This window comes from Suncus etruscus, chromosome 11 (genome assembly GCF_024139225.1).
Source record: "Suncus etruscus isolate mSunEtr1 chromosome 11, mSunEtr1.pri.cur, whole genome shotgun sequence".
Taxonomy (NCBI): Eukaryota; Metazoa; Chordata; class Mammalia; order Eulipotyphla; family Soricidae; genus Suncus; species Suncus etruscus.
This window is the reverse complement of record NC_064858.1, coordinates 17,341,436-17,354,938: the sequence shown is the minus strand read 5'-3', so window position 1 is coordinate 17,354,938 and position 13,503 is coordinate 17,341,436. Positions and strand designations below refer to the sequence as shown.

The following is a 13,503-nucleotide window of genomic DNA, read 5'->3' as shown; positions in this document are numbered from 1 at the left end:
GAAAATGCCCTACCCACCTCTCCAGTCCCCACTTCCCAATTCTATTTCTCCAGCCCTATTCTTAAGCATTTTATTACCTTATAAGCATTGTTGGAAAATAGAAAATACAGATAAGAAAAAATATCAAACCACTGTTTAATTTTAAAAAGGAACCACCATTTAACTGTCCTATGACAAGAGAGCTAACTCAAAGAGCTTGATTGCCTGTGGAAGCCCTAGGATTCAATCCATGGCACCACTTGGTTGACCAAGCATCACCAGGACTGAACCCCTGAAAAATAAGCCAAAAGTAGCTCTAGAGTACTATAGTACTACTGAGTGTGACCCCCAAACCAAAATAAACAAGTGAATAAATAATACTTGTGTTATAATATAGACATCTACTCTTTCAGATGATCTTTGATGCACACATATATTTTTTCTATATAAAATTAAATAGTATCTTTTGGTAATTTTTGCTTTACCAGTTATTTGTCTCCACATTAATTTTATGGGATGGGCCCCTAACAGTGCTCTGCGACCCTGGGACCCACTTCTGGCTATGCAGGCCCATAGTTACAGGCCTAAAGATATGGTGGTTAGGCTGTGATTTAGCAGTGTTGGGACCACCAGGACTTCATGTGATTGTTCTATAGAAGGCATATCTATATGATAATTAATGATGTGGAACATTTTCTTCACGTGTCTTTTGGTCATTTGTATATCTTCTTTGAGGAAGTTTCTGTTCATCTCCTCCCCATATTCTGATGGGTTAGATGTTTTCTCTTATTAAGCTCTATCTACACTTAATATATTTTAGTTATTAGTCTTCTATCAGTTAGGTATTGGGTAAACAATTTTTTCCAGTCTATGGGCAATCTTTGTATCCTGGTCAGTTTATTTTGTAGGAACTTCTTTGTTTAATGTACTCTCATTTGTTTATCTTTGCTTTCATTTGCTTGGTTAGTGGTGTTTCATCCTTGAAGGATGTTGGTACTAGTGAAGGGATGGGAGTAAGAACATTGTATGAATAAATTTCAGCCATGAACAACTGTATAATTGTGTGTCTCGGTGTGATTCAACTAAAAATTTATTAATTAAAATATTTTGTTAGTCAAAATAGCAAAAAAAATGTGACCAGAGAAATATTGTGGTGGATAAAGTGCTTGCCTTGCATCCAGATTTAATCTCTGGCAAGCTGTATGGTTTCCTAAATCCACCAAGAAGGATTCTTAAGTATAGAGCAAGGAGTAACAACTGAGTGCTTTTGGGTGTGGCCCCCCAGTAGAAAAAAAACATAGCAAAAATCCCAAACCAATGAAGCAGCAAAAACAGAGAAGCCACTGTCACTAATTTATGTAGGAAAAATTTTTGAGCCTTTTTATCACCAAAATAACTTACCAAAACATACCAAACAACTCATTAAGCCAAAACAACACAACATTTAGTAAAGGCAGGAATGGCCTCCTAAATACACACAGCATGATCAAGCAGTGTTCCACCTCTGTAGAGGTTTTAGAAGACCACTGCAAAACAAATGTTGAAGATAATTTTTGCTTTTCTCTTTTGTTACTAAAAGCAAAAATTCTTTTTGTATTTCTTTCAGTTCTCCAAAATATATAATAATGTAGGTTTGTCAAAAAGATTAGTTGGTAGAGCCGAAGCGATGGCGCGGAGCAGTAAGGCATCTGCCTTGCTGGTGCTAGTCTAGGATGGACCACGGTTTGATCCCCCAGCATTCCATATGGTTCCCCAAACTAGGAGTGATTTCTGAGTGCATAGCCAGAACCACTATATGCATATGCATAGCGCATAGCCACACCCTGAGCATCACTGGGTATGGCCTACCCCCAAAAAAGACTAAAAAGATTTAAAAAAATTAGTTGGTATAATGAGAATTTTATTAAAATCACAACAGAGTAAACTCTTAAAATGGTCAAAATGTGAATTCTATTTCAACTAAACTAAAAACAATAACAGTCTCTATTGTCTATTTCCAGGAAGATATAATGATCACATAAGTTAGTGAGGATTACTAAAATTGGCCCCAGTGTGGGTTCTCTTTGGGGAAAGTAAGCAGGTCTTATTTGTTAATTCTCACTTTCTTCTGCTCCTCTCTATTTCACGTAAAAGGAATGTCCAGAAAACGTAGGCAAGTTGAAACATGCCTCCTACAATTCAGAAGGCACTGAGTCAGGGGTTGAAGTTGGGGTGGAGGGGTTGGAAAGAGTAGGTAAAGTACTTGCACAGACTTTACACAAGGCTAACCTAACTGTGATACCTGGCACCCAAGCTTGTCCCCTGAACCTTAGAGGATGCAGAATCAGGAGTACCCCCTAAGCACCATTAAATTTGGTTACCAATCAAACCAAACCAAACCAAACCAAAACAACAAACAAAATTTACTACAGAGTATTGAGGCAGGAAGCTTGCTATTCAGCTACTGACTATTAGCTTAATAAAAAGATTCAGTCATCAAAAGATTACTATAATAGTATCTGGTCTCATAGCTCTAATTTCTTTTTTATTTTAAATAATTTATTTAAACACCATGGTTATAAACATGTTAGTCATTGGTTTTCAGCCATAAAATGCACACCCCTCTTCAGCAGAAATTCTATATCTGGCCTAACTAGAACCCCTGGTAGTTCACTTACTGAAATCTTTGTCTTCAGACAGGTGTTATTTCTTTCTCCAGCCAAAACGCACACACTAGACTTAGAATTAAGTCAAGTATCAATTTTAGTATCTATTAGATTATCTATTCAACAATGTTGAATGCTCAAAAATATCAATAGATTGTGTCATGTGGCCAAGACCAGAGTAATATCTACCAGTTCTATTTTAAATTGTAGGCAATTCAACCATCTGTCTTGGCAACCCCTTCTGGGATAACCACAAAATTAGAAATGACTTTGTGTTTCATCTAAATCCTTCAAATAGAGCCTTAGTCTAGCTTAGTCCCATTCCACATTTCAAGTAATTTTGAACATAATTGTTTACCATATGGGTTATAGACTATGTAATGTATTATTAATTTTTAAGGATTACATACTTATCTAGGAGTATACAAACTAGAATAAGCTTCCCATTCATGCAGAATTCTATGAGCTAAGAACACGTGAATGACCTAGATATAAAATTTCTGCCCTCATATAGTTTGCTTTTTAGTGATAGGAAGATCTGATAAAGATAATGTGATAGAAAAATTAAAAGTGATCTTCAACAAAATCAGGTCATGTTCTATTGCTATTATTAAGTTCAATTTATAGGTTTCTCTCTTCCCAGATGAGTAGAGTAAGTCCATCTTTTCCACAACTCTTTATTTATTTTGACAATTTTATTTATTTATTTATTTTGACAAAGGGAGGGGAATAAAATTAAGGACTTCAAATGGTTAAACAAGTCTGTTTAAGTTTTGAGTTCATTTAGTTTATAAGTGCTACATAATCTTTGCATAATGCTTCTCAATGCACCCACAGCTTTAACAACATAATCTCTTCATTTTCCATCTTTAAAAGTTACTTGTTTTTTAAAACTCATATGTTTAAACTCATATGTTTTAAACTCTTATGTTAAGAACATATGATTAGAATGTTAGCTATTTAGTAATATACGGTAAAAACCTGAGCATTTATTATTCATCTACAAAAAGTACTTCTCTGAGTAACATAATTCTATTTCTCTGTGTTTTATAACTAAATATGAAGGCGGAGATTTAAAGGCTCAGTCTTTCAAGAACTCCAGGAAATGTGGACTAACTTAAAGAAACAATAACAAAAACTCAACATCTCCTCGGGAGCTCCCAGCAATGAGTAAGCCATGGAAACGTTTCATGTATTCTTATTATGGCAACAGTCAAATTAGTTATTTATTTATTTTTTTATCAAACTGAGAATAATCTGAATTAAGCAGCTTTCATTTGAAAAATAACTTTTTTTTTCTGGCTTTTATTTCAGTTACTTTGTTGAGAGAATTAAGAAATCTGTTACTATTTGAGTAAATGCATAGGAACCAAATTTTACCAAATGCAACGTCTGTCTAGGATATTTGTGCTGTCTTTGTGTGGCAGAGAGGCACCCTAGTCGGTTTTCAGTTTTTTTAAAGTTTTTTAAAGTAATGTTACAAATCGCGTGCTATTTTGCTTTCTCAATCTGGTCCCAATTTTAGTTTCTGTATCCTCCGTTTGGTTAGCATCTCTTGTCAGGATAATAATATATATTTTAATCCCTTTATAATGGGAATATTATTTAATTATATATTTAATCCTGTTCACTGGGCCGTATCACTCAAAAGCCCATCGCTAAAACTGATTTTGGAGTTAAAAGTCAGATTGGGGGTTTGGTCAAACCTGGCAGCACTCAGGGGTTACTCTTGACTGTGTTCAGAAATCGCTCCTGGCAGGTTCGGGGGACCATATGGGATGCTGGAGATCAAACCCAGGTACAAGGCAGAAACGCCCAACCCTCTGTGCTATCACTCTGGCCCTGATTTTTTTTTTAATAGAAAAACTCATCACCACGTTCTTCACCTCGTTTTTGCTCTGCCTTACTTATTGCAAGCTGAGATCCTTGTCATAAGAGAGCCAAGACCTCATTTGCCAGCAAAAAGAGAGGGCAGAAAGTCTAGTTCTGGTCTCTCTCTCTCTCTCTCTCTCTCTCTCTCTCTCTCTCTCTCTCTCTCTCTCTCTCTCTCTCTCTCTCTCTCTCTCTCCACCCTTATCTTTTTCAAATTTTCTCTCTCCCCTTTATATATTTTTAATACCCTTATCTTTGTATTCCACCTGGAAGGCACAAGATTTCTTTCCTGCGTTTACCATTCGGAAACAGGGAACCAGCCTTGATTTCTTCTTCGGAGTTAGGAAAGGGCGCAAAGAAGTTCCCCTAGAAAGGTGCGGATGGTCTCATCAAAACCATCAATCAGGGTTGATCCCCTAATCTGCTTAGCATTCGGGAAAGATATCTGCTTTCTCCTCCCAGCCATAACCCCCCCTCCAAAAAAAAAAAAAAAGTGGGCGAAGACGAAGACGAAACTCTGCTTCACTGTTTATTCTGCAAACCTTTTAAAACCCACTCGCTCAGTTTATGGCCAGAGACAGCCCTGGGCTCACTCTCAAAGACATGTCATCAAAGACAGCATCATTGGGATGCTCCGGAGGGAAACCCTTTTGCAATGTCGCCACCAGCAGATTGAATTCAAAGGGGACGAGGGCGGGTCCCCTTAAAACCTCTACCCTTCTCTTTTCTGAAAACCCTGTGTTCTGGATCCGTGCCTGGACAAATGGACACAATCAGGTCCCGGGAGGAGAAGGGGGCGTGGCCTCGGGTCGATGGGGGCGTGGCCAGGGTGAAAGGGCCGCCGGCCGCTGCTCTGATTGGCTGGGCCTCCGCCCCCTCCCGCGCCGCGCGCGCCTCGAGCTGGACCACAGCATCCTTCCATCCATCCCTTCCCGCCCGCCGCCTTTAGTGCAGCGGGTTCCCGCCTGGAGGGGAGGAGAAGCACCCGGGCGGGACCGGCTCTCCGCCCCGCTGCAGACCCCGGAGCTCGGGAATAAAACCTGGGAGCCCTCGAGGGAATCTAGGTCCTGCAACAGGGTTCAGCCGGGGGCCAATACCCCTCTGTTCCTTGCCCGGGCTCTCAGCTCACCATCGGTTGCAGGGCTTGGGTGGGACTTTTCCCTCCCATCCCCGAGCAATGTGGAGAAGAAAATCAGAGAACCTACGGGAGACTATTGCAATGTCTGGGTTTGCTGCTGCTGCTGCTGCCGCGCTGTTGCTTGAAACTGCTCAAAGTTAGAGAGCCAGCGAGAGGCTGCCGCCCGCCGGGAACTCAGGGGAAAGAACTCGGAAGATGCTGGAGTGACAGACAGACAGACAGACAGACAGACAGACAGACAGACAGCCGCTCGCAGACTCCCAGACCTGCGGAAGACACCACCCTCGGCGGCCCATCTCCTGTGCCCCGGAGACATCCTAGATCTGTAAGTTACCTACGACCTGGGAAGCTTGCTAAGTATTTCTGTGTATTGTTTATAGGATGCATTTGTGGATTTTTTTTAGCTATTAAAATGTCCATGCAAACGCACCCTCTATATGGGGTATGCATACATAATGTTTAGATGCTGCGATGGTTTTATTGACTGTTGAGATTGTGACTGTTAATAGTTGTAAGCAGGAGTCCCCTGAAGAAAGTGTATTGAATAAAAAGACATAATAGCCTCCCCCTACCTATCCTAGCCTCCCCATGTGGATTCCAGCAGGTGATTTCAAAGGATGGGAAAGAAAAAGATGTGGTTCTTAATGGTTAACTCGCCGAAGTTAACTTTGCTTTTTTCCCCCCTCTCCCTCTTACATATTAATCCTTTACCAGGTTCACTGGTGGGAGGCTGAGCTGGTGGAAAAAGGCATCAGGAAGTGACTGGAGGCGCCCATAATGTCTTTGCATTCTCACCCTCTGCCTGGAGTTGTCAGACCTGGCTGCAGGAAACTGCTGTGCTTGTTGGTCATCACCGTGACTGTGAGTCGTGGAGCCTCGGGGGTATGCCCCACCACTTGCATCTGTGCCACGGATATCGTGAGCTGCACCAACAAAAACCTGTCCAAGGTGCCTGGAAACCTGTTCAGACTGATTAAGAGACTGGATCTGAGCTATAACAGAATTGGGCTTCTGGATTCTGAGTGGAGTCCAGTCTCTTTTGTAAAGCTCAATACCCTGATTATCCGGCATAACAACATCACCAGCATTTCCACGGGCACTTTTTCCATCACTCCCAATTTGAAGTGTCTTGATTTATCCTCTAATAAGCTGAAATCTGTCAAAAGTGCTGTGTTCCAAGAGCTGAAGGTTCTGGAAGTGCTCCTCCTATACAACAATCACATCTCCTATCTCGATCCTTCTGCGTTTGGGGGGCTTTCCCAACTGCAAAAACTCTACCTAAGTGGAAACTCTCTAACGCAGTTTCCGATGGATTTGTATGTTGGAAGATTCAAGCTGACAGAATTAATGTTTCTAGATGTTTCCTATAACCGGATCTCTTCCCTGCCAATGCATCATATAAATTTAGTGTCAGGAAAACAGCTGAGAGGCATCTACCTTCATGGAAACCCATTTGTTTGTGACTGTTCAGTTTATTCGTTGCTCATCTTTTGGTACCATAGGCATTTTAGCCCAATGATGGATTTTAAGAGTGATTATACCTGTTACTTGTGGTCTGACTCCAAGCATTCCCATCCCATACCTCTGCTCCAGGATAGATTTATGAATTGCTCTGACAGTATCATCAATGGTTCCTTCCATGCACTCGGCTTTATTCATGAGGCTCAAGTGGGAGTCAGGCTAGTCGTTCATTGTGACAGCAAGACCAGTAACGCAAATACTGATTTCCGATGGGTGAGTCCGCATAACAAACTGCTGGAGCCAGAGAAAGAGATGGAAAACTTTCATGTGTTTCACAATGGAAGCCTTGTTATAAAAAGTCCTCGTTTTGAGGATGCTGGAGTGTATTCCTGTATTGCAATAAATAGACATCGCTTGTTAAATGAAACTGTGGATGTCACTATAAATGTGAGCAATTTCACCACAAACAGATCTCATGCCCATGAAGCATTCAACACAGCTTTCACTACTCTTGCTGCTTGCGTTGCCAGCATCATTTTAGTGCTTTTGTACCTCTATCTGACACCGTGTCCTTGCAAGTGTAAAACCAAAAGACAAAAAAACATGCTAAGCCAAAGCAGTGCTCCTTCCTCTGCTCTCAGCCCTGGCCCCACTGATGATGCACCCACTGATGAACGCAAGGCAGGTGCTGGTAAAAGGGTGGTGTTTTTGGAGCCCCTGAAGGATACTACAGCAGGGCAGAATGGGAAAGTCAAGCTCTTTCCCAGTGAAACGGTGATAGCTGAAGGCATCTTAAAGTCCACTAGAGTGAAATCTGAGTCAGACTCAGTCAATTCAATGTTTTCAGACACACCCTTTGTGGCATCGGCCTAATTCTGTGCCTGTATTTGTATGATAGAGTCACTTAATCTTTCCATATTTAACTTTGTGTGTGGTCTACGAACTATAAACACCAGGAGAGAAATTGTTTTGTTTTTTGAAATATAATCAAATGGCCATTTTAAGTGTTTGATAGGGAATGCGGCAAACCACGTTGGTTCTTCAGTGTGCCAGAGGAAGACTTCCTTTTCTTCCAAAGTTGAAATTCTAGAAAATTGTGTCTTAGTCTTTAGTACCCCTGATTATTTTGAAACGAATCTGGAGGTGATTGTTGATTGACTCTGTTTATCATTAAAGGTTCTTGAAAGAAAAAAAAATATTTCAGTGAGGATGTTCTTTAAAAAAAAAGACTTTACTATAAAATATATTCGGACTCTAGTTGTATTACTTTAAAGAAAAGTATTTAGTGACCTAGTTTTATTTCTAAAGGATATAAAAGGAAGGATTAAATAATCAATTATTTATGAAGCCCAAAGTAAAGTTAGATTTCAGAATTATTCAGTTAATTTTATCAATTTGATCCAGTATTAACACAGCACTGACAATTTTTTCCTAGATAATGTCATATACCATCTGTTGTTAGACAAACAGTGCAATTAAAGTTATATTTGACTGTTTACTTTTCATTCTGTGCATTTCATATCCTTGTACAAAGATCTTACTGAAAATGTAAACTCATTTTTTGTTGCCATACATATGTAGTATCAGATTGACTCTTAAATCTTTATTCTAGCAGACTCGTATTTGTTCATATGCTTGTGTGTATGTAAATCTTAAGTTATATGAACTATTTAATGGATCCTGCCATTTTGTGCTCTGACACTTGAACTAATGTAAATATATGTATTGTGTAAATTAATGTTATGTTCTATTTAAAACATAAATCCAATGTTTTATGTGATCAGATTGTTTTATTTTATATAAAGCACCCTCTATCAGCAAAGTTCTTAGAGTTGCAATCGCATTTAATTTATTTATAAATAGAAAAAAGCTATACCAGTTTATTCCTTCTGTCTTACATTTTACTCTGAGAGTATATATATTTGGTTTTTGGGCCACACCTGTTTGACACTCAGGGGTTACTCCTGGCTATGAGCTCAGAAATCGCTCCTGGCTTGGGGGGACCGTATGGGACGCCAGGGGATCGAACCGCTGTCCGTCCTACGCTAGCGCTTTCAAGGCAGACACCTTACCTCTAGCGCCACCTCTCCGGCCCCGAGAGTATATATTTTAACTGTGTTTAAGAGACATTATGTTCAGTTTTGCAATATTTGAATATTCAGCTCACCCTCTTACTCCCATATCCTTCTGTGAGGTAACCCAGTATCTCACCAGAAGGTAGATTTTCTCAGCTGTAGAATGTTCTCAGATAGATGTTTAAGGCTTCTTCCCACGATGAAAGTTCACAAATTTTCAATGGCCTCCTGACACTGCTCCCCCTACTAATGGAAGATAATAAGGTTTGGTTCTACTATTATGGCACTATGTACCTCAGTAGGCTCTTCCCTTTCTCAGGGAGAAATGAAACCAAGATCTCAGTTTAAGGCTACCTAAGTTAGTAGTGATGGGTAAAAGGAGCATTGAGGTTTAGAATTTTCCCAGTGAAGTAAAAAATGTCAATCTGTCTTCACAGTGGAAGATATGTGCTCTGCTGCTGACACACACACACACACACACACACACACACACACACACACACACACAGTTACTTCAATATTTATGGGAACAAGGCCAGACCATATCCCTGGCAGTGTGGGCTTCAGTTCCTTCTTTGCTTAGGGGGCAATAAGGTACTGTGCTCTACATCTGAACTATCTCCTAGATTCCAAAGTCTGTCTAAGTTTTTTTTTGGGTCACACCCGGCGGTGCTCAGGGGTCACTCCTGGCTGTCTGCTCAGAAATAGCTCCTGGCAGGCACGGGGGGACCATATGGGACACCGGGATTCGAACCAACCACCTTTGGTCCTGGATCTGCTGCTTGCAAGGCAAACGCCGCTGTGCTATCTCTCCGGGCCCAGTCTGTCTATTTTTAACAGGGTGAACATGAAAAAAAAAGTCAAATAATGATGGGGCTGAAACAATGAGTAGTGTGAGCTTGCTTTGCACACAAATAACCAGGTTCAACCCCCAGCATCTCGTATGGTCCTCTGCCATATGCCAGGAGTAATTCTGTTTATTTTTTAAATTTTTTATTCAATCATCATGAGTGTGATACAGAATTCAATAATTTGTTTATAGTTGATATTAAGTCATAATTCTTGAGTGCAGAACCAGGAATAAAGAAGTAATCTGTGAGCATTGCTAGATATGGCTCACAGTCCTTAACAAAAACTAATCAAAGAACAAGACAGTAGAATGGTCAGAAAATGGTAAAGTAGTGTAGTGTCACTGGGACTAAAGATAGAACAGTTTTAAAAGATGGGCATGCATAAAGGGGACAAACATTTAGAGAAACAGATGAGCACAGATGATTGAGAACTGACTTCGGCAATCAGTTTTTGGGGAATCCTGGACTTCTGCTGAGAGCTAAGAAGTGTCAACCAGGCTCTACAGGCAGACATTGGTCAGCAGCTGGCAAAGAAATGAGAGTGCCTCAGGGAATGGGAGGCAGAGCCACTGCTCAGTAGTGCTGAAAATGCCTTGCTGTGCAAATGTTAAAAATGGACAGCTTCTACCTTTTAAAAAGATCTCACCCCTTTGGTGAGATCCTTCAAATCCAAAAAACATTTCAGTTTTGGTCATTAACGTAACTAGCAAGAATTTCTTTTGTATGACTTTGGAAATCATCACTGTTATTTTATATTTGGAGAAACTCAGGCTCAGATATCTTGTGATTTGTTCAGGTCACACGAGATAGTCTGAACACCGGACTATCTGAAATTGAAAACTGAAAATCAAGAGAGGGGTTACCTTCAAGGGCCACAATCACCCGACTCCGAAGTGTTTAAGAGCCTGAAGCATAGGCCATCAGAAAGTACAGGGAAAATCTTCAGATTAGACCAGTTCAGAGTGAGATTACTAAATTTTCTGGACCCTCAGACCTTTTCCCCAGGAAATAGGTTTCACTTGGCAGAGTTTTGTTCTGCACAGGTTTCGGAGTAGGGAGTTTATGCAGACTGATCATGGCTTTGGATCAAGGATAGCTAAGCTGCGATCAAAACTACTATACATAGAAGCAAGTAAAATCCTGAATATTGAAAAGCAAAGCTTTTGAACATAAGTAGGAAGGCATGGCAATTAAAAAACAGAAAATGAATATTATGATGTGGAATTTTAAGTTATAGGTATATTTTCTTTTAATAGGAACTTGATAATTCATTTTGAAGTAAGTAATTTGTACTTTAAAAATTTGTGCCACTCAAAACTTTAGTGCAGCTTTTCTTCTAAATGGCAATCTGGACTTATGTAAATGGTTATTTGCTTAAGCAATATTTATTACCGAGGTGGATGCTTATTGGAGAAATCAAGCAAAAATCATAGAAACTTTTCTGGCTTACATTTTTTCACTGTATTTTTTGTTTCACTATAGTTTCACTATATTTTTGGTTACATTATTTTAGTTTTAGAGTTTTTTACTATAATTAAAGATATTAGGTTTGTAATATGCAGTTAAAAGTGGATTAAATTTCTTAAGTAAATTTAAGATTTACAATCTGAAAGATATTTCAAAATGTTTTATATATATATATATATATATATATAATCAACTTCTACACTATTTGATCTAACGAGAGTTAGATAGACTTACTTTTAGATTTAATTGCTTAAATAACTTGCCTAAGAAATATGGTCTTTATTTTTCAAACTAAACATTTTTCTTAAAGATTAATCAAGCGGAATAGGGACATAGGTGAAACTTTTGGAAGTAGAAGAGAAGAGGAACAAGAATACAGGCAGTCAATCTAAATTCTAAAAAGACATCTGATTTGGACAATTACATTTAGAGCTGTTAAAACAAGATACCATCTAAACCTCCATCTCAGACATTGTTGGCTTTTTTTTTTTTTGCCATAATTGCTACTTGGTTATTACCACTTTATGTTGCCATCTGGTTAACCAAGTGAGATAGCAGGAAACCCAGAACCAAACATACTGAGGGTATCACAGGAGAAAGTTACATAACCAGAAGGGTTCCTACCAGTTACCTTCTATTTACCCCCCATCCAGATAATTGGATTTGGGAATCTAATTTGATGACCATCATTTTTTTTTTTTACTTTATTTCATTTTTTTCTTCATGGTCATGTAAAAGCATATTTCTGTTGTTTTATTTAATTTTATCTATTTTTAATATCTTTATTTAAGTACCATCATTACAAACATGTTTGTGGTTGGGTTTCAGTCATAAAAAGTACATACCCCTTCACCAGTGCAACTTTCCTCCCACAAATGCAAATCTCCCTCTTTTCTCACCCCCTGCCTATCTTCAAGACATGGATTCTATTTCTCTCACTCACTAATATTGTCATGATAGTTGTTGGTGTCGTTATTTTTCTAACTGCTAACTCACCAACCTTTGTGTTAAGCTTCATATAGTGTGGGCCGGTCCTTCTAGCCCTCATCTCTATTGTCTCTGGGTAATATTACCATACTGTCTTTTATTTTTCTTTAATCCCACAGATAAGTGAGACTATTCTGGGTCTATCTCTCTCTCCCTCTGATTCATTTTGCTCAGCATAATAGTTTCCATGTTCATCCATGTATGGGAAAATTTCATAACTTCATTTTTCAGGACAGCTGCATAATGTTTCATTGTGTATATGTACCACAGTTTCTTTAGCCACTAATCTGTTGTTTGGCATCGGGGTTGTTTCCAGATTCTGGCTATTATAAATAGAACTTTAATGAACATAGGTGTGCAGAGGGCATTTTTGTATTGTGTTTTTGTGTTTCTAGAGTATATTCCTGGGAGTGGTATTGCTGGATCATATGGAGCTCAATTTCCAATTTTTTGAGGAATCTCCATGTATTTTTTCCAGAAAGGCTGGACTAGATGGCTTTCCCACCAGAAGTGAATGAAAGTTTCTTTCTCCCCATATCCTGCCAGCACTGATTGTTCTTGTTGTTTTAAATTGAAGAATGGAGCCAGAGAAATATTACAAGGATAACGTGTTTGTCTTTTATGGTTCCAACCAGGGACGACCCTTGACTCTACATATGGTTCTCAGAGCACTACCAGGAATAACCCAGAGCACAGAGGTAGGACTAAGCCATGAGCATGAACACTGCTAGTCCTACAAACCAAAGTAAATGAAATTGTGGTATCAGGATTTACAATAGTATTAATGTTTTAGGCATACAATATTACTTTATTCACAAGACAACCATCATTTTTTAAAAAAAAAATACCATGTAATTCTGACTAAACAAAACAAAACAAAACAAAACAAAACAAAGTGAAACAGGACCATAGTAAAATGTGAATGTGGGGCCATGAAAAATGTGCACTATTGTTATTTGCTATTAAATTTAGGAATACAAATAATTTACAGAAATATCTTATAGGTTAGAAAATCAAGGGTTTGATTC

At 39.0% G+C, this 13,503-nt stretch overlaps 1 protein-coding gene across 1 annotated transcript; it reads left to right on the top strand.

Moving 5' to 3' along the window:
• The first annotated feature begins 5,657 nt into the window (after nucleotides 1-5,657).
• AMIGO2 (adhesion molecule with Ig like domain 2) lies at nucleotides 5,658-8,073 on the top strand. Its single transcript, XM_049783816.1, has 2 exons — nucleotides 5,658-5,959; nucleotides 6,349-8,073. The coding sequence occupies exon 2, from the start codon at nucleotides 6,412-6,414 to the stop codon at nucleotides 7,966-7,968; it is 1,557 nt and encodes a 518-aa protein (XP_049639773.1). The 5' UTR covers nucleotides 5,658-5,959; nucleotides 6,349-6,411; the 3' UTR covers nucleotides 7,969-8,073.
• Nucleotides 8,074-13,503: the final 5,430 nt, after the last annotated feature.